Here is a 26,100-nt window from a genome sequence, read left to right on the forward strand (position 1 = left end):
GATGAGGCCCTTGTCCCCATCAACATGGGGACAAGGTGCTTTGGGGTGACCCCAAAACACCCTCCCACTATTGAGGGCATGTGGCCTGGTACGGTTCAGGAGGGGGGGCGCTCTCTCATCCCCCCATCTTTTTCTGCAGCCTGCCAGGTTGCGTGCTCAGATAAGGGTCTGGTATGGATTTTTGGGGGGACCCCACGCCATTTTTTTTTTATTTTGGCACGGGGTTCCCCTTAAAATCCATACCAGACCTGAAGGGTCTGGTATGGATTTTGAGGGGGACCCCCACGCAATTGAAAAAAAATAATTTTGGCGTGGGGTTCCCCTTAATATCCATACCAGACTTGAAGGGCCTGGTATGGAATTTAGGGGGACCCCCACGCCATTTTCTTTTTAATTTTGGTTCGGGGTTCCCCTGTGGGGAAATCCCATACGTTCTAATCAATGAACTTTTATGTGTAATGTCGGACCGACAATTCATATAGCCGCGAGTACTTTTAAATGACTTTTTTTCCTTTGAAATGTCGTTTTGCTGTCAGACTGTTGTAAACATGGGAAACATGCGCCCCTTTACAGGCATACTATAGACACCCCCCAGGTATGAAATTTAAAGGAATATTACACTTTTATTGTTTCACTTTAAGCATTATTAAAATCTCTGCTCCCGAAAAAACGGACGTTTTTAAAACTTTTTTTTGCAGTGATCCATGTCCCCTGGGGCAGGTCCCAGGTCCCCATATACTTTTTATGACAATACCATGCATATAAGCCTTTAAAATTAGCACTTTTGATTTCTCCCATAGACTTTTAAAGGGTGTTCCGCGGCTTTCGAATTTGCCGCGAACACCCCAAATTGGCAAACAGCCAATGTTCGAGTCGACATGAGTTCGACTTGAACTCGAGGCTCATCCCTACTGCAGGTCAGGCATTTTTTCTTTTCCCACTTCTCAATGGGGGGCGACGAATACGAGCTCTACTTTTGAGAGCATGTGTGCGTCTTCCTCCAGGGACAAAAGACACAATATCAGTGATCTATAAATATCTTAATGAACGGGATCTTCCTGCTAAATCCTCGGCTATGCTCGGCTGGGCCAGGAGGTATCACCGGAGGACTGGTGGGACATGATTAACAACATGCATAAATGTGAAAAATCTATGTCAATTAAAGAAACGGTTGTAAAGCTTCATACTGGGTGGTATTTCGCACCGTCTAAACTGGGGTATGCTCCTACATACCTTCTGGAGCTGTGGGGTGCTCAAGTCGATATGGCAGAGAGTGTCTTCAAAGTGGCTCTAATAATAGGGGAACAAGTGACATTAACCTATCAGACATGCTTGTTATTTGTGGACTTGCCAGGGGTCTCCCCTCCAAACCAGAAGTTAGCTCACACTTTATTTAGCGCAGTCCTCTGGGCAATTCTGTTACATTGGCGCAATCCTAAAGTTCCATGGGACCAGGTTTTGAGATGCATGGATGCTATCCAACTTATGGAAAGGGTACACCATTCTTTTATGGACACCATGCAAGTCTTCCACAAGAAATGGGAGCCTTGGAATGCTAGTATTGCATTTACGTATGGTTTTGAGACTACAATACAATATCTACACTAATATTTCAAATAGTTGTTTAGATTGATGTAGTTCTCTTGGACTTTATAAAGAAAATATATATTTTCTATGTATAATAAGCATTTTTTACGAAAGAGTATTTCATTACATATGTATTATCTCTCTTTGTTTTAATTTCTTGTTCTGCAATTCTCTTAATAAAAAAACATTGGTAAACATAAAAAAGATATACCTGCATAAGTTTAACTGTCTTTGTTTTAGAGACTGGGTCTCTTTAGCTTTAAAGTCATGGAAGTCAAGGACTTAGAACCAAAGTAAAAGCATGTAAAGTGGGGCAAAACAGAAAGGTGTTCTGGCGAAAGTAAAGCTTAGTGGGACTTGCACTTTAGACATTTTTGTTGATCAACGATGTTTATTAAAATGTATAAGATAAGAAAGAAATACAATTAAAATTGCATGGTAGCGACATAGAGAGTCTATGCCACTGATACTCTCCCACACAAAATACATTAACAATATAACCAAATAGTTAAATAGTTAACAAGAGGTTACTACTGACATATTATTGCAATAAAATGGAACCGGGAGATAAGGTAACTTTCAAATTGCAAGTTTTAGGAGTAATGCAATACAATTCTAACCGTTATCCCATTTAGCAATCAATTTAGACATTTTTAAAGATGAAAATGACTATAAGGCTTGCATTTTATATTGGGTTTAAAAACTAAAACAAAGCAGAGGTAATATGGCCTATGACATACCATGAGAAAAAGTTAGTGTGAATTTGCAAATACTCAATACACTTTCTGAAATGAACATTTATGCTAAATAGGGTTAAAAGTGAAGCTTTGTGCATTCATACCAGGTTTCATAATTCAAATGGGACATTCAATGGTTCTTTACACTCTTTCTTTGTTAAATTTAGCTTGGATAATGTATTCACCAAAGCATCTGTTGTTGTGGAAATGTATAATTTCAATCCAATATCACATAAAGCATTTTAGTCTTGTGAGCCTCATACAGTATGTTGTTTATGTCTTTGATTAATTATTTTTGTATGATCTTTTCAGTTAACCAGTACATAGTGGCTGTGCATACTGGTGATCACTGGGGAGCAGAAACCTTGGCTAATGTCTACTTAACTCTCTATGGCGAAAGAGGCGATTCAGGGGCTAGAAAACTACACAAATCTCTGATCCCTGGGGACAAATTTACAAGAAACAAGGTACTCTTTTATTTAACTTTTTGGGAAAGAGTAAACTACTAAAAGGCAGTGATAATGGTAGAACATAGAAAGTACAACTATACTAACAAATTAAAATGTAGTAGTCAAAAAATGATGTTAAATTAAACATAAGTCCATATCTAACTTAACGCCTGCATTTTCTTCTAACTAATGATTGGTGGTCCTCTCAGTCAAAGGTCCTCCTTTTTATAGCGTGACAATGCTAAATGTCCTGCAGTGAATTCATCACAGCGTTGTCACCCCTTACAGCTGCATCCTTATGCATGCTGAAGAGGAGGGTTATCAGCGTTTTTTTTACCCTGTACCTTACAATGCTGAGGAGGGTTATCAGTATTGTCACCCTGCACCTAGCTAATCAGCTAATTTGTGGGATATACATGAGCCTTGCACCTGGAGGAAGTGAGACAGGGCACCTTCTTGAATTTGCCTTCTTCCTCCAGGCACAGAAGTTATTAGCTACCTCTGTGATAAAGTCAAAAGGAAAAGAAATTAGCCAGAGAAGAAGACTTCTGAATAAGGAATACGTATGAAGCAATGAAGGATTGTTTTAATAAAAGCATCCCATAAAGTAAAGCTATCATGGAAAAAATATGGGATCTGCTATTGATGACTTCCTTTTATAAAAGCTAGCTGTGTGACTCACCCCCTGTTTTCAATACATTTTGGAGGAGATTTACTAACACTAGTGCACACAGAATCTGGTGCAGCTGTGCATAGTAACCAATCAGCTTCTAACTCCAGCCTGTTCAATTAAGCTTTGACAATAAGCCCTGGTTCACATTGGAGCGATTTGGCATGCGATTTGAAATGTCAAATCGCATGCCATATCATTGTCAATTGCCGGCAATGGCACCGTCTGAATCGCATTTGTGGCACCGCACCGATTCCCAAAAGTAGTTTCTGTACTACTTTTGCCGACTTGGGGGTGTGATTTCCATTGACATCTGTGAAGCAACCCGCACAGATGTCTCTGAAATTGCCCCGAAGTTGGCACTGGCATGTGAAAATGAAATTGTGTGAGTTTAGCTGAACTTGCACGATTTCATTCCCGCTGTCAGTGTGAACCAGGCCTAAAACCTAGAAGCTAATTGATTACCATTCTCAGTTGCATCAGTTTCTGTGTGCATCAGTTTTAGTAAATTTCCCTCTTTGAGTTACTGACCAATAACAAATGTGCAAATCAGGAAAGTCAGTATGCTGTATCTATGTATAAAAATATATAATCTTTGCTCATCTGAGAAATTCCAGCATGTAGCAAAGCAGCCTATAATATATCCTGATACAAGATATACAAATAATAAAATGCAGATAGTGGCGCTATAAAATAAATGTGCCACAATCCATATAGGTGCAACTAAAAGTACACACTTAGTGCAAAGTAAAGATATAAAGATAATTTGGTATGTGCCAAGCATATATACAGTGATATTATACAACTTTTAGAGTTTTCAATTAAACATAACTACTTCTCTTTTGGGGAAAAGCTTCTACTTGCAGAATAATGCAGTGGCCCGTATGCCCAACTTATTCATGGCCAAGTGGAAGGAGGTTATAGTGTTGACAAATAGGAGACCAGAATTGTGGCTGTGGAAGACATACATAGACAATATTATCCTCATCTGGAACTTACTGTAAGTTCATTGGAATCATATATGGATGCCCTCAATGATAACCATCAAGGCATCAATCTTAGCCAAATGGCAAGTGATAAAGAAATCAATTTTCTGTATTTGAAGATGTCAATTGTAAATGGGTCCATTAGAACAACCACCTTTTACATGGACATAAACATGCTTATAAAATATTGGTTTGTGCTAAGAAATGATGAAGACTTGGCCCAACACTACTTGAAAACCCTTCATTAATTTTAGGGGGTTGCCATATTTGAGAAATAAAATTGCCCCAAACATTTATGATCCACCTGTCAAACCTGTGTTCTTTCAAAAATATGGAGGGTTTCCATTTATGCAGGGAATATAGTGTATGCCAGGTTAATACAGTCTTAATTTGCTTCAAATTGTATTCCTTATTCATAAGTCTTCTTCTATGGCTATTCCTCTTTTCACCTTCCTTTTTTTATGGATTATTGCACATTTGTTTTATAGCATCACATTCTGTATTTTATAAGTATGCAGTATCTGCATATGTGTTCTAGATCTCTATTCATTCCTACGGGTAAGCTGTATTATAGCCCTTCTGCAGAATACAACTCACGCATAGAAATGAATGAAGCCACAGCACATGTGTGCACTAAGAAGAGGCGCTTACGGGGACATTTTCAACAGGCATGCTGTGCAGCATCGGGTGGGGACGCACAGTGAGGACAACAGGGAGGAAGGTAAGTATATAACATACTCAGGAAATGTGGGAGTATTTAATAAAGGACAAGTTCACTATAAGAAAACTTGTCCAATAAGAACTATGTATACAGAGGGGCATGTTGGCAAATGTACTGAAAAATAGACTTTGGGTTAAAATACATTTTAATAGCTAAAAACCGCCAGGATGATGATACCAACAAAAATTGGAATCAAAAATCCTTCTCTCTGGTGTTACTTTTTAATTGATAATAGCCATGCATTCTAACATCATATGATGGACCTCTTTTATGACATAATTCACATTTGTATTGCAAGGAATCCTACTACATAGCAAAGACTTGGTAGTCTAAAACAGTCAATGCTCACACACATCAATAGCGGATTTAGCTCAAGAGAATGGTGGAAACTGTAATTCTGGAGCACCTGTAAAATTGAAACACAAAATTTTAGCAACAGACCTGGCATGACAGGAGAACAACATTAGCAGAGATGCTAACTACTTCAGCTCCTGTGACTTTATATCCCGTATGTACTGCAGCAATTTTTATATTTCAGTTATGGGCTTGTTTATTTGGTGACACCCTAAAAGAACAAATAAATACATATATGTTAATTGGATCCATAGATAAAAAAAATGTAACAAAATGAAAAAAAACTGAGTTGTTTCAATTTCAGTGTTAGTTATTTAAAAAGTAGTTTTACTGGAAAAAAATATACATTTAATTTTACCCATATAAAATAACTCTAAAATGATGTCTCTGGTAGAAAGTGCGGCAAAGTTGTTTTCTAATGAATAAAAGACACATTGATTTTTCAGTTTTGCGCATAACAAACAACGGGGGGGGGGGATTAAAATGGTAAAACAAGAATTAAATAAAAATAATTAAATAGCTAATGGGGGGGGGGGGGGGATTTATTAGAGCTGATAAGGTTACCTATATTACCTATAGGTTACCAAGAGACTGTAATGGAAATTTGTAAGTTCTGTATATAATTGTATTGTATTTTGTATGTATTGCACACTGCCCTCACTGTGCAACAGCACTAATAATGTTTTCAGTAAATGTTTACATTCTTTCGAGTCCTGATTAGAATAAGCCTGCCTATGTAACGCCCCTTGTTATGATAAACCTACAATTGTAATATTAATGTGATACCTACGTAATCATGTGCATAAAAACCTTCAATTGCGTCATAATAAAGCAGAACAGTAATTTGGAAAGATGCTGAGCGTATCTTTTGTGTCTGTTCCCTACTGCAGTAGTTATTATTAATTTGGAACCACTAATCAATATGAGGATAGGAGTTGCCTATCATCAATTCAACCGAGTCAGCATGGCGAGCTTTGCCTTAGGAGGGGATTCCAGGTGACCCTGAGTATCCGAAACGAGGAGCTTGAGACGATCCGGGAATTTCTGATAATCAGCCGGCTGAGGTAAGCCTTTTGCTTACATTTGAGTTATCAGACTTCCTTGATCGGTAAGGCATTTTCGGGACAAAGGGTACCTATTTTACTCCCCTTAATCGAACTGTATTGATTGGTGGTTATATGTTATGTTGTCCCTGTCTATTGTCCATCGGAGTGTTATAAATAAGAAAGGGAAGAATAGTGCTGTTCACAGGTATATGTAGTACATCTGCTAGATAAAGTAGTTTAGAGGCAAGAGGGTATAGGCACAAGTAGAGAAGAGAGAAGACTGGCCAGTCATTATGGGCATTGAATTAAGTAAGGGAATGAAGGGTAAGAGACCCTCAAAAATGCCCAGCGCAAGAGGAGCGCTACATATGAACCAAAGGTGCGGTTCCGCCTATACTGAGCCCCTAGATTAATGGTTAGAGTGGACAGGGATCCACAATGGGTAACTGAGTTACCAAAGGCCATAGGGACTAAGAATCATGCAGAGTATACAGCTAGAGAAACAGCTATCAATGTGAGCAGGATGGATCAAGGGTGACATTAGAACTAGACAGAAAGGGACATTTTCATGCTAAGTTGTGGGATGAATTTGGGATCAGGCACTACAACTAGTAAAAGTCAGAAACAGAGAAATGAGAGGTAAAACAGAATACTTTATATGTTGTCAGAGAGGGAAGATGGGATGAGCACTGTGGCTCCCCATCTGATCATAGAATCATAGAAGCTAGATATGAAAGTTAAAAGAAAGTGAGAGAATGATATGCATGTGTTGTGTACAAATGGGAAAATGTAAGCGATTTTAGAGAGATATTGGTGTATGTGTGTGCGAATGCTGGGACCTTTAGTTCTATCCCTTGTGTGTGTCATGTACGCAGATGTGACCCCCTCCTTTGTGCTCTCATGAAAGAAATGTGGCTGGGATGAGAGGTCAGTGATAAGCTGGAAGGACATCACGCCAATTCCAGTTTTTTTTAGACAAAACATTTATAACAAAATGTGCCGGGTTAACGAATCTAATGGTAAACAATGTGATCACAATTATTTTGAATCTGTTTTCCAAACATGGTAAAATGAAGGTTACATTTAACCATGTATTACACAAATTGAATATCCTTTGATAGTGGAAACAGTGCATTTAAAAAAGGGAAATTAAGTAAAATTAAGTAGTAATGAGTATTCATTTCTAATATGAGTTTAACAATTTTAACAATAATATAGATATATTGAAACTGGTTTAGACAACCTTTGGTTGGAAATGAAGTCCAGGTTAATGGGGAAATTTGTAATGAATGAGATTAGTTTAGATTAAGATAACAATTTTGTAATTTTACATTTATACAATAAGCCCTTATTGAGAGAAAAAAAAGATTAAGATGAGGTTGTTATTTTGAATAAAGCTGCCATAATATTTAACAAAGCCAAGATGGATGGAATACATAAGAAGTTCTTCTATAAAAATGAAATTTTAAGGTTTTTGATAATAACTTGATGTGCGGTCCATGATGTGAGAGTAATAATAAATAAAATTTAAATATAACAGACCCATCACATCAAGTCCACACACCCTGTTAGGATAGATGCCGCCTGCAGCCAGTTGTTTTATAGTTTTTGATGCTTTCTGGTCCATCATACAGATTCTTGGTCCTTTTGTTTTTATTTATTTTTATTTTTGAAATCCAAAGCAGAATGTGTGGATTGTGAAATGATGTGCCCCTTTTTCTTGTAAAGTACAGTGGTATAAGCAGAAGAATAGTTTTGGATTTATGGGCATCTCTCCATGACCGCAGGGTATTGTTATCATTTATTATAATATTGCCAGGAAGAAGTTGTCTTTTGAAACATGAAACTGGAGTTCTTACACAAACAGTGTGATAGAAAACAAGACATTGTAATATATTTATGCAAGCTGGACCCAGTAATGAAGGGTTCACCCCGATATATCAGAGCTGTAGCTTTTATGCAAAGGTGCTATTAGACAAAGTTAGATATTGTTTTGGTCAATGGTCCGACATTCTGTGCAGCAAATTTACAGCTAACTAAATGTTTGTCTAATGAAAGGTTTAAAATATGAGTTTGTTTATGTACAAATCTAACAATGAAAAATGCGTACATTTATTCAAAAGAAAGGAAAAGACGCATGTGTTAAATTGATGACATAGGAATCAGCTGCTGTGAGTCCAGTGCAGGACACACTCCCTGAAGACCCAGATATTTAATTTTTTTGTAGATTTGAGTATGCAGTTTATCACCCAGAAGGATACTCTGTATTCAAAGTCATTGGATCCTTTTTGCCCAGCTCAAGAAGCAGAGCTCCATGTTTTAGCAAAGCCTGTGAGCTATAAAAAGAGTGTATATTTATATAGATAGTCGAGATATAGAGTGCTTTTGGTTCCATTTAAAGGGCCAGAAGTTTGTTTTTACTTCGGCAGGTAAACCAACCAAGCATGCCAAGTTAATTTGATCGGCTGTTTTCAGCCTTCCAGCTTCTTGCTGAGGTAGCCATATTAACTTTCACACATGGAAGCAGACCAGGTGACTCTAAGGATGCTGCATTTACAGCCCCGGACACTTGATGGGTCTGTGCAACTCACAGATTCCACCCTAGTTCTGGCCCAGTATAGCTGGGATTAATAATTCAACTTTAAGGACCCCAGAACGAGAAGAACAAGTGGTCCACAGGGGGCAACTTCTTATGAAACAGGACTTTGGAAAAGGTGATCATTTATGTCTGCCAGCCACTCTTTTCCCTTCAGCTTGACACATGGACCGTGTCATCAGTCACAAGAAGTTATGGCTGCCTTAGTAAATGAGCGTGGGATAGAGCCAGGGTTCACCACAGTTGTTTTTATAACACACCACTTCTTGTTTTACCTGTTACCAAAGGTGTTACCAAAAGCTGAACATCCCTCCCAGAGATTACATAAAAGATATATCCAGATGCCCAAGTCAGGATCTTACGAGTATGCATTTTGTCTGTATGGACATGTTTTTTGGATGTCCAGTGGCAAATGCTACTGCAAAGGCCACAGTAAAAAGTGTTATCAGAAGTAGTTTGTAAGTACATAGTGCAGAAAGTACAGAGAGTAACAGAGGAAATAATTTTTATAGGAGAGTCCTTACTAGAAGTTTTGAGGTTTTATTTTTACACCCCCTACTGTCTACAATATAGCGGACAAAGTAAAGTAAGAAACTAGAAAACTTTTGCCTGAATGTTTTCTTAAATTTTATCAAGCCCCTAAGGGGATGTTGGACTCTCTCCCTATGGGATTTTGTTTGGGAGTGTGTTACTCACTTGCTTATATTTTGTCTCAGCAGCTGAAGTCCTCCATTCGGATCTCACGGAGAATGCTGATCTTTTAAGGTTTTTTACAAACTCATTTATGTGTTTTCTCCCTAATTCCAGATCCTAAAAGTTTGGAAGGATCTAAAACTAAAGCCAGGTGACTTTTGGATTGTTAAGAGACATTTATATATAAGGAAATGTTTGGAGACTCAATACAGCATCTATTTCATGTACAGTTTTTGCAAAACTTGAAGGAAAAGTCACCTGGATCCACACCAGACACTGCAAAAATGACTTAATTAAAGAAATCTCTGTGTTTGATTTGTTTCCCTCTTGTGATCACAGTCTAGGGTACTTTTTGATTCAGTTACTTTAATTGTAAGGGATATATATATTTGAAAAATAGTTTAGCCATGTTGAAGTCATATTTGTCTTTTGTACGTCTTCCATTTTATGTAGAATTGTCTGTGTTTACATATGCTGATAAGTCAGCATGCCAACAATTAAGCTAGAAGGCCATTCTGGCCACAGGAGTGTACAGCCAGTACTCTGTAAATATGTCTTATCAATCATTTGTTTTTCACAATGAAACGTCATTTGGTAATGAAAAAGTTGCTCAGCTATTATCTTCTCCACAATGGAGTTTTTTGCCTCTTTGGCCAGGACTACCTCCACCTAAGCATGTGGAGGTTCCAGGTTAAAGGTGATAGCAGGTATGGTTAGTGATCAAAATATTGATCAAAAGAGGGGAGACTGTAATGGAAATTTGTAAGTTCTGTATATAATTGTATTGTATTTTGTATGTATTGCACACTGCCCTCACTGTGCAACAGCACTAATAATGTTTTCAGTAAATGTTTACATTCTTTCGAGTCCTGATTAGAATAAGCCTGCCTATGTAACGCCCCTTGTTATGATAAACCTACAATTGTAATATTAATGTGATACCTACGTAATCATGTGCATAAAAACCTTCAATTGCGTCATAATAAAGCAGAACAGTAATTTGGAAAGATGCTGAGCGTATCTTTTGTGTCTGTTCCCTACTGCAGTAGTTATTATTAATTTGGAACCACTAATCAATATGAGGATAGGAGTTGCCTATCATCAATTCAACCGAGTCAAGGTTAAATATGAATACCTTTTTTTAACTGATGTCATATGCAGCTCAGTAGTCACCTCTTTGATCCACATACGAATAGTATTTTCGATGTAGTAATACAGTACTGTGTTATTCAATGACATTCTGCATTTCTCAGCAAGTGTCATTTTGTAAAGTAGTAGGTAGGAGATATACTTTATTGTCATTGTATACATACAACAACATTTTTCCGGGTACTCTTTACAGCAGCAATAAAACACTTCTCAACAAAACCACACATACATACATCCAAGCACATGTCCACATATCTATTTAAATATATCAAAATATAAAATGTTATTTAAAAAATAAATAAAAGAATATTAGAATTCCACATAAGATTCCTAAAACACTGTACCTGATGGGATTATGGATAAAATGACCCTAGGGAAAAAACTATGCTTTAAGCGATTAGTGTGCGTTTTAAGTGTTCTATATCTTTTCCCTGATGGCAATGGGACAAACGCACTGTAACCTGGGTAGGTTGGATCAATACTAATAACTTTTGCCCGCTTTTTTAATCGTCTGGCATATGCTGTGTCCAAATTCGGTAGCTCTGTTCCTATGATCCGCTGTGCTGTTTTCACCACACGAAACAGGCACTTCTTATCCTCTGCCCTGCAGCTGGCATAACACACTACAGCGCAGTGGAGAAGAATACTCTCAATGGTACAATGATAGAAATTGACCAGAAGCCTTAAGGGCAATCCAGCCTGCTTCAGTCTCCGAAGGAAAAACAGTCTCTGCTGCGCTTTTTTCATAAAAAAAAAAGTATTTTGAGACCATGACAACTCCCTTGTAATATACACTCCCAAAAATGTAATAGTGTCCACCCTTTCCACCTCCTCACCACATACATAAACCAGGCAATGATTGATCTTTCTTGATCTCCTATAATCCACTATTATTTCTTTAGTTTTTGCCATATTGAGTATTAAATCATTTTCTCTACACCACTCAACCAAATGTTGAATTTCCTGTCTATAAGCTGTCTCATCATTATCTTGTATGAGTCCCACTAATGTGGTGTCATCAGCAAACTTCACTATAGTGTTAGACGCATGTATCGGAGTACAATCGTGCGTAAACAAGGTACACAGGGCCGGACTTAACACACATCTCTGTGGTACCCCTGTATTCAAAATAATAGTGTTAGACACCTGATCTCCTATTCTCACCATTTGTGGCCTGTTCGTTAGAAAATCCATAATCCATGAGCGCAGCGATGGACATAGGCCCAAAGCTTTTAACTTTTTCACTAATTTGTCTGGGACTACAGTGTTAAATGCAGAGCTAAAATCAATGAATAACATCCTAACATTTGAGTGCTCAAGATGTGTCAAGGCAGCATGCAATGCAATAGCAATTGCATCATCTGTGCATCTATTGGCACGATAGGCAAACTGATACTTATCCAGATCAACAGGAATGCTTGTCCAAAAATGTGATACTACGAGCCTCTCAAAACATTTTATGATGATAGGAGTTAGGGCAACTGGGCAATAATCATTTAAGCATGCTACCGCTGATTTTTTAGGTGTTGGGACAATAGTAGTAGATTTAAAACAAGAAGGTACTACAGCCTGCTTCAATGACAAATTAAAAATATCAGCAAAAACACCTGCTAACTGGTCTGCACATTCCCTCAGTATACTGACTGACCCCCCGTCTGGTCCTGCTGCCTTTCTGATGTCAATCTTCCTCAAATTTGACCTGACCTCATGTATTTTTAATACCAATAAATGATCATCCTCCACTAGTTCTTTACTATTGGTTTCACATCTCATATTTTGACCCTCAAAGCGAGCAAAAAGTTGGTGTCAGGGAGCACTTTACAAACCTGTGTATTCCTAGATTTAAAATCTACCATTGTTTTAATCCCCTTCCACATGCTACAAGAATTTTGATTTTCAAAAGATTCAATGCGCTGTTTGTATCCATGCTTAGCTTCCTTAATGCCTTTCTTTACTTCATTCCGAGCTTTCCTATAGGCCATAGGGTCGCTCGGTTTAAAGGCCACATCCCTTGCTCTAAGCTGAGACCCTTACTTTACCATCCAACCAAGGCTTTTGGTTTAGCAATACCTTAATTAGGAACATCTCCATACAAAAGCGAATATAAGCTAGAACAGATGAAGCATATTCCTCTAAATCTGCATCCTGTGCAAATACATTCCAATCAGTTGATTCAAAGCACTCTTGCAGGAGTGAATTTGACTCCATGCTCCAAACCTGTATAGTTTTAACCACTTCAGCCCCGGAAGGATTTAACCCCTTCCTGACCAGAGCACTTTTTACAATTTGGCACTGCGTCGCTTTAACTGCTAATTGCACAATCATGCAATTCTGTACCCAAACGAAATTTGCATCCTTTTCTTCCCACAAATAGAGCTTGTAGATGGTATTTGATCACCTCTGCGGTTTTATTTTTTGCACTATAAATGGAAAAGTCCGAAAGTTTGGGAAAAAAAATTATATTTTCTAATTTTGTTAGAAAAAAAATCCAATAAACTCAATTTTAGTCATACATTTAGGCCAAAATGTATTCGGCCACATGTCTGTGGTAAAAAAAAATGTCAATAAGCGTATATTTATTGGTTTGCGCAAAAGTTATAGTGTCTACAAACTAGGGTACATTTTCTGGAATTTACACAGCTTTTAGTTTATGACTGCCTATGTCATTTCATGAGGTGCTAAAATGGCAGGGCAGTACAACCCCCCCCCCCCAAATGACCCCATTTTGGAAAGTAGACACCCCAAGGAAATTGCTGAGAGGCATGTTGAGCCCATATATTAATTTTTTTTGTCCCAAGTGATTGAATAATGACAAAAAAAAAGAAAAATTTACAAAAAGTTGTTACTAAATGATATATTGCTCACACAGGCCATGGGCATATGTGGAATTGCACCCCAAAATACATTTAGCTGCTTCTCCTGAGTATGGGGATACCACATGTGTGGGACTTTTTGGGAGCCTAGCCGCGTGCGGGGCCCTGAAAACCAAGCACCGCCTTCAGGATTTCTAACGGCGTAACTTTTTGATTTCACTCCTCACTACCTATCACAGTTTTGAAGGCCATAAAATGCTAAGATGGCACAACCCCCCCCCCCAAATGACCCCATTTTGGAAAGTAGACAGCCCAAACTATTTGCTGAGAGGCATGTTGAGTCCATGGAATATTTTATATTTTGCCACAAGTTGCAGGAAAATGACAAACTTTTTTTTTTTGCACAAAGTTGTCACTAAATGATATATTGCTCACACAGGCCATGGGCATATGTGGAATTGCACCCCAAAATACATTCTGCTGATTCTCCTGAGTACGGGGATACCACATGTGTGGGTATTTTTGGGAGCCTAGCCGCGTACGGGGCCCCAAAAACCAAGCACCGCCTTCAGGATTTCTAAGGGCGTAAATTTTTGATTTCACTCCTCACTACCTATCACAGTTTTGAAGGCCATAAAATGTCCAGATGGCACAACCCACCCCCCAAATGACCCCATTTTGGAAAGTAGACACCCCAAGCTATTTGCTGAGAGGCATGTTGAGTCCATGGAATATTTTATATTTTGACACAAGTTGCGGCTAGGCTCCCAAAAAGTCTCACACATGTGGTATCCCCGTACTCAGGAGAAGCAACAGAATGTATTTTGGGGTGTAATTTCACATATTCCCATGGCATGTTTGAGCAATATATCATTTAGTGACAACTTTGTTAAAAAAAAAAATGTGTCTTTTTCCCGCAACTTGTGTCACAATATAAATTATTCCATGGACTCGACATGCCTCTCAGCAAATAGCTTGGGGTGTCTACTTTCCAAAATGGGGTCATTGGGGGGGGGGGGTTTGAACTGTCCTGGCATTTTATGCACAACATTTAGAAGCTTATGTCACAGATCACCCACTTTTCTAACCACTGGGTGTTTCTTTTTTTTTTTTCACACAGTATTTGCACAGCGATTTTTCAAACGCATTTTTTGGGGGAAAAAACACACTTTTTTAAATTTTAATGCACTAAAACACACTATATTACCCAAATGTTTGATGAAATAAAAAAGATGATTTCAGGCCGAGTACATGGATACCAAATATGATATGCTTTAAAATTGCGCACAAACGTGCAGTGGCGACAAACTAAATACATTTTTAAGAGCCTTTACAGGTTACCACTTTAGATTTACAGAGGAGGTCTACTGCTAAAATTACTGCCCTCGATCTCACCTTCGCGGTGATACCTCACATGCATGGTGCAACTGCTGTTTACATTTGACGCCAGACCGATGCTTGAGTTCGCCTTTGCGCGAGAGCAGGGGGGGACAGGGGTGTTTTTTTTTCTTTATTTTTTTTTGCTTTTTTATCTTATTTTTAAACTGTTCCTTTCATTTTTTTTTTTAAATCATTTTTATTGTTATCTCAGGGAATGTAAATATCCCCTATGATAGCAATAAGTAGTGACAGGTACTCTTTTTTGAAAAACTGGGGTCTATTAGACCCTAGATCTCTCCTCTGCCCTCAAAGCATCTGACCACACCAAGATCGGTGTGATAAAATGCTTTCCCAATGGTGCTGTTTACATCTAGCGAAATCTAAGTCATGAAATGCTTGTAGCTTCCGGTTTCTTAGGCCATAGAGATGTTTGGAGCCACTCTGGTCTCTGATCAGCTCTATGGTCAGCTGGCTGAATCACCGGCTGCATTCTCGGGTTCCCTGTTGGGACAGGAGAGCCAGAGAAAAACATGGAAGACGGTGGGGGGGGCATCCCCTCCCACTGCTTGTAAAAGCAGTCTAGAGGCTAATTAGCCGCTAGGATTGCTTTTACATGAAAGCCGACCACTGGCTGAAAAGAATGATACCTAAACCTGCAGGCATCATTCTGGTATAACCACTCAAAGTCCAGCAACATACCAGTACGCTGCTGGTCCTTGTTGGGCATATATTGTAAACTTTTTTTTCATGCAGCCTGTGGGCTGAAAGAAAAAAAGAGATTGATCAGTGGGTATGCCCACCATTAGAATACCTCCCTTCATCCACCCACTTCTAATGATGGGCATACATGCACCGTATATATATGCCGAAGCATGGGGGCATCCTCCCACAAAAGTTAGGAGCAAATCGCTCCTCCGCCCTCTGCTGCCCCCACGCTTTGGCATATGTGCTGAAGTATGTAACTGTGGTGGTGAAATCACCTCTGACAGCGCTGGAGTCACGGCTTTATGTATCGTGGGAGCAAACGCTGTTGCTGTCAAGATAAATAAATCCGCGCTGCAACTGAATGGCGTATCTGCTAAGCAAATGATGGTTAACAATAAAACAAAGTAACATTACAGTATAACAGTAAGACTTACCATACCTGCAAAGACAATACAAAAAAAACATAGTAAAAAATAAAACATTTAACGCAACCTGTGCCTAAAATATATCTATGCCGAAGCATGGGGGCATCCTCCCTCAAAAGGTAGAAGCAAATCGCTCCTCCACCCACTGCTGCCCCCACGCTTCGGCATATATGCTGAAGTATGTAACTGTGGTGGTGAAATCACCTCCGACAGCGCTGGAGTCACGGCTTTATGTATCGTGGGAGCAAACGCTGTTGCTATCAAGATAAATAAATCCGCTCTGCAGCTGAATGGCGTACCTGAAAACAAAAAAATGGTTACCAATAAAACACAGTAAACAGTAAAGTATAAAAAAATTGCATATCTGAAAAGCAAACATGGTAAAACTTAATAACAATAAAACATTGCAGAATAGAATACAGTAAAAAAGAGCAGAACAATAGAGAGAGAATAGAGAGAGAGAGAGAGAACAATAAAACAACAACTATTTTTGTTTTTTTTATTTTATATTTTTTTGTGTTTTTATTTTTTTTACTTTTTTTTTTTTTTACACTTTTTTTTGCAACTATAACTTTTGTAACTGGTACCAGGTTTGGGTCTCCCAAAATGCGATGGCATCTTGAGAGACCCTGTGTTAGTGTGCCTAGTCTGTGCACTGCTGTACCCTACGCTAATACTCAACTAGTGAATGGTAGCGTTCAAAACATTCACCAATGCATAGATCAGGATTGTCAGGACAGGAGGGACAATAATACCGGGTGTCACGCCTATATCCGCGCTTGCTGCAGACACAACATCTTCTTTGGGGGGCTCGTGCAGCCGGCTTACTGCATTTGGTTGGGGAAGGTGAGGTGGAGCACCGTCTGGATACAGAAGGGCTCTGACGATCTCTTCCTGGAATTTAAGGAAGGATCCAGTCCATCCTGGATCTCTGTATAGCACATGAGCGTTCAGCAAAGCCAATTGAAATAAATAAACAGACACTTTCTTGTACCAGTGTCTGGCCTTACGGGCAACTAGGTACGGCGCCAACAACTGGTCGTTGAGGTCCACCCCTCCCATATTTTGGTTATATTCGTGGACACAGAGGGGTTTCTCCACAACACCAGTCGCCATAGTAATTTGGACCATCGTGTCTGCATGAAGGGAGGTAAGAACGAAAACATTCTTATTATCCCTCCACTTCATAGCGAGCAAATTATTACACTGCAAGCAGGCTCTCTCCCCCAGCATAAGACGGGAATCTACAAGCCGCTGGGGAAAGCCCCAGCGATTAGGTCGCACGGTGACACATGCTCCAATCTGTTGATCAAAAAGGTGACTAAAAAGTGGCACGCTCGTGTAATAATTGTCCACGTACAAGTGGTACCCCTTTCCGAATAAGTGTGACACCAAGTCCCACACAATCTTGCCAGCGCTTCCTATTTAGTCAGGGCAGTTTGTCGGCTCTACGTGACTATCTTTGTCCTTTGTGTCTGGCACGTTTGCTGGGAGGGTACTGTTTGAATGACAAGCGGCCAGAAAACTTAATCAGGGACTCATCAACGCAGACAACTTGATGGGGAGTAAACAAGTCTGCAAAACGTTGGTTTACGAGGGGCTGAATTTTGTAGAGCTGATCGTATTCAGGGTCTCCACGAGGACGACAGAGTTCATTGTTGCTGAAGTGCATGAACCGCAAAATCTGCTCGTATCGTGCCCTGGTCATGGAGGCAGAGAACAAGGGCATATGGTAAATTGGGTCAGTGGACCAATATGACTGCAACTCACTCTTTTTAGTTATGCCCATGTTGAGGGAAAGACCCAGAAAGATCTTAAATTCGAGACCGTAATTGGTCTCCAATCTCTGGCAAGGGAGGACTGGGGAATAGTGGCGATGTGATGACCAGCGTATAAATTGCTTTGGTCCACAATAGATCTATAGAGATCTTTGGTGAAAAACAACGAATAAAAATTCAGTGGCGTAAAATCAACTGTTTCCACATGAATGCCGGGTTGGCCAGTGAATGGGGGAAGTACGGGTGCTGCAGAAGTGGTGGGTTCCCAATTCAGATTGGCGAATGCAGCAGGAAGGGCACTATGGGCACGACGGGCCTGTGTTCGTCTTCTTGGTGGCAGCGGGACACTACTTGTGCTTGCCACCTCGCCAGCTTGAACTGCACTTATGGGACTCGCCACGTCACCAAGTGTTACTGCAGTGCTGGATATACGACCAGGGTGTACTAGGCCACTGGTGCTTGCCAGTTCACCAGAAGGAATAGCGGCGCTAGTACTGCTCTCCTCCATATGAGGGACCTGCGGTTCTTACACATCAAGGACAGAAGAAGAAGATTGGGGTCTGGTACGCCTGACCTTGGCAGGGACCACAATTCCGTCGTCAGATCTATCTGTCATGGAGCCGCTGTCCTCTACAGGATCGTATTCTGAGCCTGAATCTGACAGATGAGTGACTTCCTCTTCACTATCTGTCATGCTCAGAAACGTGTAGGCCTCTTCACTAGTGTACCTTCGATTTGCCATTTTGGGCTCTAAATTTAGTGGTACACTAGTGAGACTCACAGGCAAAAAAGCTCCTGACTGTTAGCGACTGTATCAAAACGCTACCAACAAAAACTGTTAGCGATCGCAGGGATCAGGCCTGACTCTGCGAATGCTGCAGTTATGTGTGTTTAGTGTTTTTTAAGTGACAGCGATCGATACTGGACTTGGGTGGGCTGGGCAGGGCTGGGCCGAGGGGCAAAACGCAGGTGCTAGCAGGTATCTGGGCTGATCCCGCTAACACTGTGTTTATGGGAACCCTAAACTGCTGGGAATGCTAGTATAGATCTGATCGGATCAGATATTGATCCATTCAGATACTATAGCACTAAGGGAGGTGTATGCTGCCTGCGTGGGTGTTAGCGGTACTGGCGCTAACCTGACGCTGCCTGGGGCGACGCAGACCTTATCTGACCCTAAAACTTAACTTATATCACCGCCGGGCGATTAGGGGGTTAAAACCCGTAACAGTTATATGGTGATCACTGGTGAAAGGGTTAACTAGGGGGCAATCAGGGGGTTAAAACCTTTATTAGGTAGTATATGGGGGTCCCTGTCGCTATAAAACACTGACGGCGAACCTATATACTTACCTCCCTAACTAGCGTCACCTGTGTCACTAATACAGCGATCAGAAAAACGATCGCTTAGTGACACTGGTGACTGGGGGTGATCAAGGGGTTAACCTTTATTAGGGGGGGTTAGGGGGGTATCCTAGACCTAAAAGGGGCTAATACTAACTGCCCTACCACTTATAACTGTCACAAACTGACACCAATGCAAAAAAAAAAAAACTGCTATTGGTGTCACTGTGACAGGGGGTACAGGGGGGTGATCGGGGGGTGAAAAGTGTGCTTAGTGTGTTCTACTGTAAGTGTAGTGTTTGGTGCACTTACTTGATGACTTCTCTCCTCGGCGCCAGAACGAAAAGACCGACTCGAGGAGAGATGACATCACTAAATGCAAAGGCTAAATGCAGATTTGAACAAAATGGATTCGTAATCAGAAAAACAATTCGATTCAGTAGCTAAACACAGACAGCCCAAAAGAGCAGAAGTAATAGGCAGTCTACGATCGGGCACAAAATTACATTTTCGATAACCTTTTAACGCTTGTTGAACCGAAAAAAAAAACTCTGACAAGAAGGAAAAAGCCTTAATTTCAGAAAAAAATGAAACACCACATAATGTTTTACGAATATGAGAACAAGAGGAATTTCGAGACAATACGAACAGTTGAACTTATGAACCCTAGATCAAGTTCCATAAGAAATCATGGGGCACCATCCATGTCTGCTTTCGGCACCAGGGCATGAAACCGATCCAACTGTAAACGTGATAAAGCATCAGCCACAGTGTTGAAATTACTTAGCTTTCAACCATACATTCAGCGTTAAACATTGAAAAACTAAGTGACGTAACAAAGCAATCACAGGTAAAGACTTTGAAGACAAACAATTAATAGCGTGCACAACGCCTTTATTGTCCGAATGAAGCAAAATGCGACGATTCCGAAAAGCCTTAAATAAAACTACTATCTTCGTAAAACCTTTAACATGCCAAACCTCCAGCCAAGTATCTGCAGACCAACGTCCCTGCCAGTATGCACCATAACCTATCGCACTCAAAGCATCAGTAAATAAATTTAAAGCATCAACCAAACAAAAGGAGGCCTGCCACACAGAACGACCATTAAACAAAGCTAAAAAAACGCTTCCAAATAAACAAATCTTCTTTAATAGACACCGTGGAGCGAACAAAATGCCACGGAGAATGAATTCCAGCAATAGCCCGATACATAGTTACATAGTTAGTCAGGTTGAAAAAAGACACAAGTCCATCCAGTTCAACCTTAAACAAATCTTTTAGATAATCTTTTAGAAAAAACTCTACCCATGGGAATAACCCAAGACGTAAAAGCCAAAAGGCCCAATAAAGATTGTATCGTTTTCAAACGAACTTTAGTCCTGGAGAGAACAAAATCTAATAAAAAAACAAATTTTCTTCACTTTTGCCATAGGGAGACAAAATTCCATTCATATAGTGTCTATAGTGACACCCAAAAATTCTAAACAATGCGTAGATGGCACCAATTTTTCAGGAACCAACAGAACACCAAACCGTTCGCAAATGATTTTGAACTCAGTAAATAAATATAAACATTCCATCGAGTCATCCTTACCAACAAACAAAAAATCATCCAAATAATGAAGCATATTAACTGAACCAGACTGCGAACTGACCACCCACTCCAAAAAGGTTGAAAACATTTCAAAATATCTGCAGGACAATGAACAGTCCATTGGTAGGCACTTTTCAAAATAATATTTCCCCTGAAAATAAATACCCAATGAATTAAAGGCCGATGGATGAATCGGCAATAATCGAAAGGCTGATTTCACATCAGCTTTAGCCAAAAGAGGAGAACCGCCCACTCTCCTAATAATTTCCAATGCATCATCAAATGAAGAATATGACACCGAACAAAATTCAGGATCTATTTCATCATTCAAAGAAATACCATCTGGGTATGATAAATTGTGAATCAGTCGAAAAGAATTTACTTCCCTCTTAAGAACAATTCCCAAGGGCGAAATACGAAAATTAACAAATGGTGGCTCCAAAAAAGGGCCCACCATACGTCCTGCTGAAATTTCTTTACAGAGTTTATCAGAAACCACATCTTCGTAAATATCAACAGAAGATAAATTATCATAAACTGAGCAACCAAAACCAGAAAACGAAGGCAATGGAAAACCTTCCAAAAAACCCTCAATTAGAAATGCTGCTGACACTTGATTTGGGTAACGAATAAGCCACGGCAGCATGTTTTCTAAGATCACGGGAGTCATTGCTTTTAGGAAAGGACTCCTTCGAAGGAGTATTATCACCAATAGCTAATTTTTAAAAACATCTAGCTGCTGAATGTGCACCCGAACAATACCCACGTTCATGCTTGTATTTACAAGTGGCTGGCCACTTACACTGACCATCATTAAAATTAAAACATAAACCTTTACGAAATCCAACAGGGTTTGCAACAACTGGCTTAGAAAACTGATTTTTTTGCGGCAATATTAGGTTTAACCAAAGACCCACATCTTTCATTCCCCATTTAAGAGAATGATGTACTGCCAATTTCTGTTCTGAAAATTTTTATATGCCTCCAAAATAATCTCGACATGTCGGAAAAGCCCACTACAACGATCAGGTTATTTTTCACCCAGAACACTAGCAAAAATACAAAAAGATTGCAACCAATTATTAAACGATCTGGGAACTGAGGTATTTCTTTCAACATCAAATTTGTCATCTCTTTTATGATAACGATGTTCCATGGACAAAGGAAGCAAAGAAAAAATATCGATATATTCACCTCTCCAGATTTTTTCTTTACAAGCAGAACTAAGATGAAAACCCAAAGGTGAAATCTCGCATGACAATGCAAACAACCTTCAGGAACTTGTGCAGAAGGAACATTTACAGACGACACAGACACAGAAGGAACAACACAATTAGAAGTAAGATTATTAGAATCTGTAGACCGAGTCAGCATGGAATTAGCAGACTCAACTCTCCACGCGGACGCAACATTAATAACATCAATAATAGGCGAATTTCAATTTTTCAACAATCGTAGCAAATTGTTTTGCTAAGTCACACAATATAGCAATGTCAGCAGACTCACCCGATGCAGCTGTACTAGTTGAAGGGACCGCCTGCATCGAATGGTCAGTTAAAGCCACTGCACGAATAGGCAGAGCTTGTATTTCCATGGTAACATCATCAACATCAGTAACAACAGTTACAGTCTCTTTAATCAAATGTTCAGATAATACAGGAGGCTCCACAGGTGTAATAATAACTTCCCCCTTGGAGCAACGCTCACTGCAGAATCAGGTTTTTTATCTTTTAAATTATGTCTCATAGGAGCAGATCTCCTAGGAATCCTCACCTGCTCAGTCATCTTCTTTAAAACTCTAGGCGGTGACCGGGATTCGAACCTGCAAGGCCGTTTAGTAGAACGCCTAAGGTCAGACCGCACTACTGTGCATGTGCCCGAATTCAGCCTCGGCGATAGTTTCCAACTGCGTCTCAAAGCCTCTTGATTGACAGGCAGAGGAGGCGGGTGCATAACCCGATCAGTCACGGAAGCTTGACCCGAAGGAGGAAGCAGTCCAGGGGGGCAAAACAAAGCTTCAGGCCGAACATCCTCCATCACAGGAACAGCTGTAAAACCATCAGTTTCAGGGACAGAAGCCTGAGAACCCACAGGCAATGATAAACACCGACGCATATATTCTTCTCCGCCTTCCGAACCGGCCCGTTCCATCAGTTGTCGCAGCATAGATTTCATCTTGTCCAGAAACTAACAGACTTCAATCCACATCAAACGATCTTCTTCTGTTTCTCCACGTCGTCTGACAGTTTGTGATGCAATCAACATACTTATATACCCTCCAGCACGAGCTGAGTACCGTTTATATTTAAATAAATACTTTAAAATAGACCAATCAAAAATCTTTTATATTAACCTATAAAATTCATTCTTTTATGCCTGACACGTTCCCATAGGTGGTTGTTGGGAACAGTTTTGCCCCACTTCCCACTTGTCAAGGTGAACAGTATGTCCCGACAATATTGATAGTTGTACTCCATTTATTGTTAACATATACACACAGACCACCTCCTTTAGTCTTTCTAGAGTCCGCAGTCCTATCCGCTCGATAGACAGAGCAGCCTGCCAGCTCAATGGCCTCATCAGGTATAGAACCATCCAGCCAGGTCTCTGTGAGGACAGTCATACAGCTATTTAATTTGTGTGTAATAAACTGCAACCTGAGTTCATCTATCTTGTTTAAAAGAGATCGACAATTATTAAGAAAAAGACTTGGCAACAAAGGTCTATATGGGCGAGCTTCCGGTCTTAATCTTATACCTGCTCTCTTACCCCGTTTCTGTTTCCTATACTTCCGTTTCTTACGGTGTCTCTGAAGAAAAACATCAGCACCTCCAACAGTTCCTTTGGTTGCTTTAGTGACAGCCTCAGTACACTCAGCTAAACATATGCACCTCCACTGCTTAGCTTGTTCCTCTGCCAAAACTTCAGTTGCTCCCACAGCCGCCCCAGTTGAAACAGCCCCAGCATGGTCACAGGGAGATTTTTGCTTGCTTTTCCTCCAGTGCTTTTCTTGTTTTCCTGTCAGCACTGCTGCAGCTGCCATGGCATCGATTGCAGTCTCAGCACACTTCCCAAAGTGCTGAATCTCTGGCAACGCTCCTAGCAGGGCACACAGTGGGGCAGTCAGTCTCAAGGCAGGTGGCAGAACAAGACAGGAAACCAAAGGCATTAAAGCGTAGTCCTGGCCTCCCGTAATATACACAGCATTCTCCTGCCTACAGCAAATAGTCAGCAGCTCCTCTCGCTCATAGCAAACAGTCCTCCTCTCACACTGCTGTAAAGAGCAGGTAGCTTCTGCATGTTACAGTTGCTCCTGATTAGGGATGAGCCGAACACCCCCCTATTTGGTTCACACCAGAACATGCAAACATGCACAAAATTTGTTCGAACACGCGAACACCGTTAAAGTCTATGGGACACGAACATGAATAATCAAAAGTGCAAATTTTAAAGGCTTATATGCAAGTTATTGTCATAAAAAGTGTTTAGGGACCTGGGTCCTGCCCCAGGGGACATGGATCAATGCAAAAAAAAGTTTTAAAAATGGCCGTTTTTTCGGGAGCAGTGATTTTAATAATGCTTAAAGTGAAACAATAAAAGTGTAATATCCCTTTAAACTTCATACCTGGGGGGTGTCTATAGTATGCCTGTAAAGTTTCCCGTGTTTAGAACAGTCTGAGAGCAAAATGACATTTCAGAGGAAAAAAACTGCTCGTGGCTATTAATGAATTGCCGGTCCGACAATACACATAAAAGTTCATTGATAAAAACGGCATGGGAATTCACCACAGGGGAACCCCGAACCAAAATTTAAAAAAAAAAAATGACGTGGGGGGTCCCCCTAAATTCCATACCAGGCCCTTCAGGTCTGGTATGGATATTAAGGGGAACCCCGGCCAAAATTTTTTTTTAAAAATTGCGTGGGGTACCCCTCAAAATCTATACCAGACCCTGCGCCAAAATTAAAAAAAAAAAAACGGCGTGGGGTCCCCCTAAAAATCCATACCAGATCCTTATCCGAGCCCGCAACCCGGCAGGCCGCAGGAAAAGAGGCGAGAGACAAGAGAGCGCCCCCCCTCCTGAACCGTACCCCCTCCTGAACCATACCAGACCTGAAGGGTCTGGTATAGATTTTGAGGGGGACCCCATGCCATTTTTTTTTTTTATTTTGGCCGGGGTTCCCCTTAATATCCATACCAGACCTGAAGGGCCTGGTATGGAATTTAGGGGGACCCCCCAACATCATTTTTTTTTTTAAATTTTGGTTCAGGGTTCCCCTGTGGGGAATTCCCATGCCGTTTTTATCAATGAACTTTTATGTGTATTGTCGGACCGGCAATTCATTAATAGCCACGAGTAGTTTAAATGACTTTTTTTCCTCTGAAATGTAATTTTGCTGTCAGACTGTTCTAAACACGGGAAACGTGCGCCCCTTTACAGGCATACTATAGACACCCCCCAGTTACGAAATTTAAAGGGATATTACACTTTTATTGTTTCACTTTAAGCATTATTAAAATCACTGCTCCCGAAAAAACGGACGTTTTTAAAACTTTTTTTTGCATTGATCCATGTCCCCTGGGGCAGGACCCAGGTCCCCAAACACTTTTTATGACAATACAATGAATATAAGCCTTTAAAATTAGCACTTTTGATTTCTCCCATAGACTTTAGATATTTGGTTCAGATGGTGTCAAATGTGTGTGGCGGTAACCAGGTGAGGAGTACAAAGACAAGTGTGTCTTGCCTACAGTCAAGCATGGTGGTGGGAGTGTCATGGTCTGGGGCTGCATGAGTGCTTCCGGCACTGGGGAACTACAGTTCATTGAGGGAACCATGAATGCCAACATGTACTGTGACATACTGAAGCCGAGCATGATCCCCTCCCTTCGGAGACTGGGCTTCAGGGCAGTATTCCAACATGATAACGACCCCAAACACACCTCCAAGATGACCACTGCCTTGCTAAAGAAGCTGATGGTAAAGGTGAAAGACTGGCCAAGCATGTCTCCAGACTTAAACCCTATTGAGCATCTGTGGGGCATCCTCAAATGGAAGATGGAGGAGCGC

General features: G+C 40.3%; 1 protein-coding gene across 4 annotated transcripts in view; it reads left to right on the forward strand.

Moving 5' to 3' along the window:
- The window catches only part of RP1 (RP1 axonemal microtubule associated), a 580,110-nt gene that overhangs the window by 390,718 nt on the left and 163,292 nt on the right, over positions 1 to 26,100 (forward strand). For all 4 annotated transcript variants that reach the window (XM_073631609.1, XM_073631611.1, XM_073631610.1 and 1 more), the window contains one exon: positions 2,637 to 2,791. In XM_073631609.1, coding sequence (XP_073487710.1) covers positions 2,637 to 2,791 — 155 coding nt within the window. The remainder of the gene's footprint in view (positions 1 to 2,636; positions 2,792 to 26,100) is intronic.

The sequence above is a fragment of the Aquarana catesbeiana genome, linkage group LG05, assembly GCF_042186555.1.
Source record: "Aquarana catesbeiana isolate 2022-GZ linkage group LG05, ASM4218655v1, whole genome shotgun sequence".
NCBI lineage: Eukaryota > Metazoa > Chordata > Amphibia > Anura > Ranidae > Aquarana > Aquarana catesbeiana.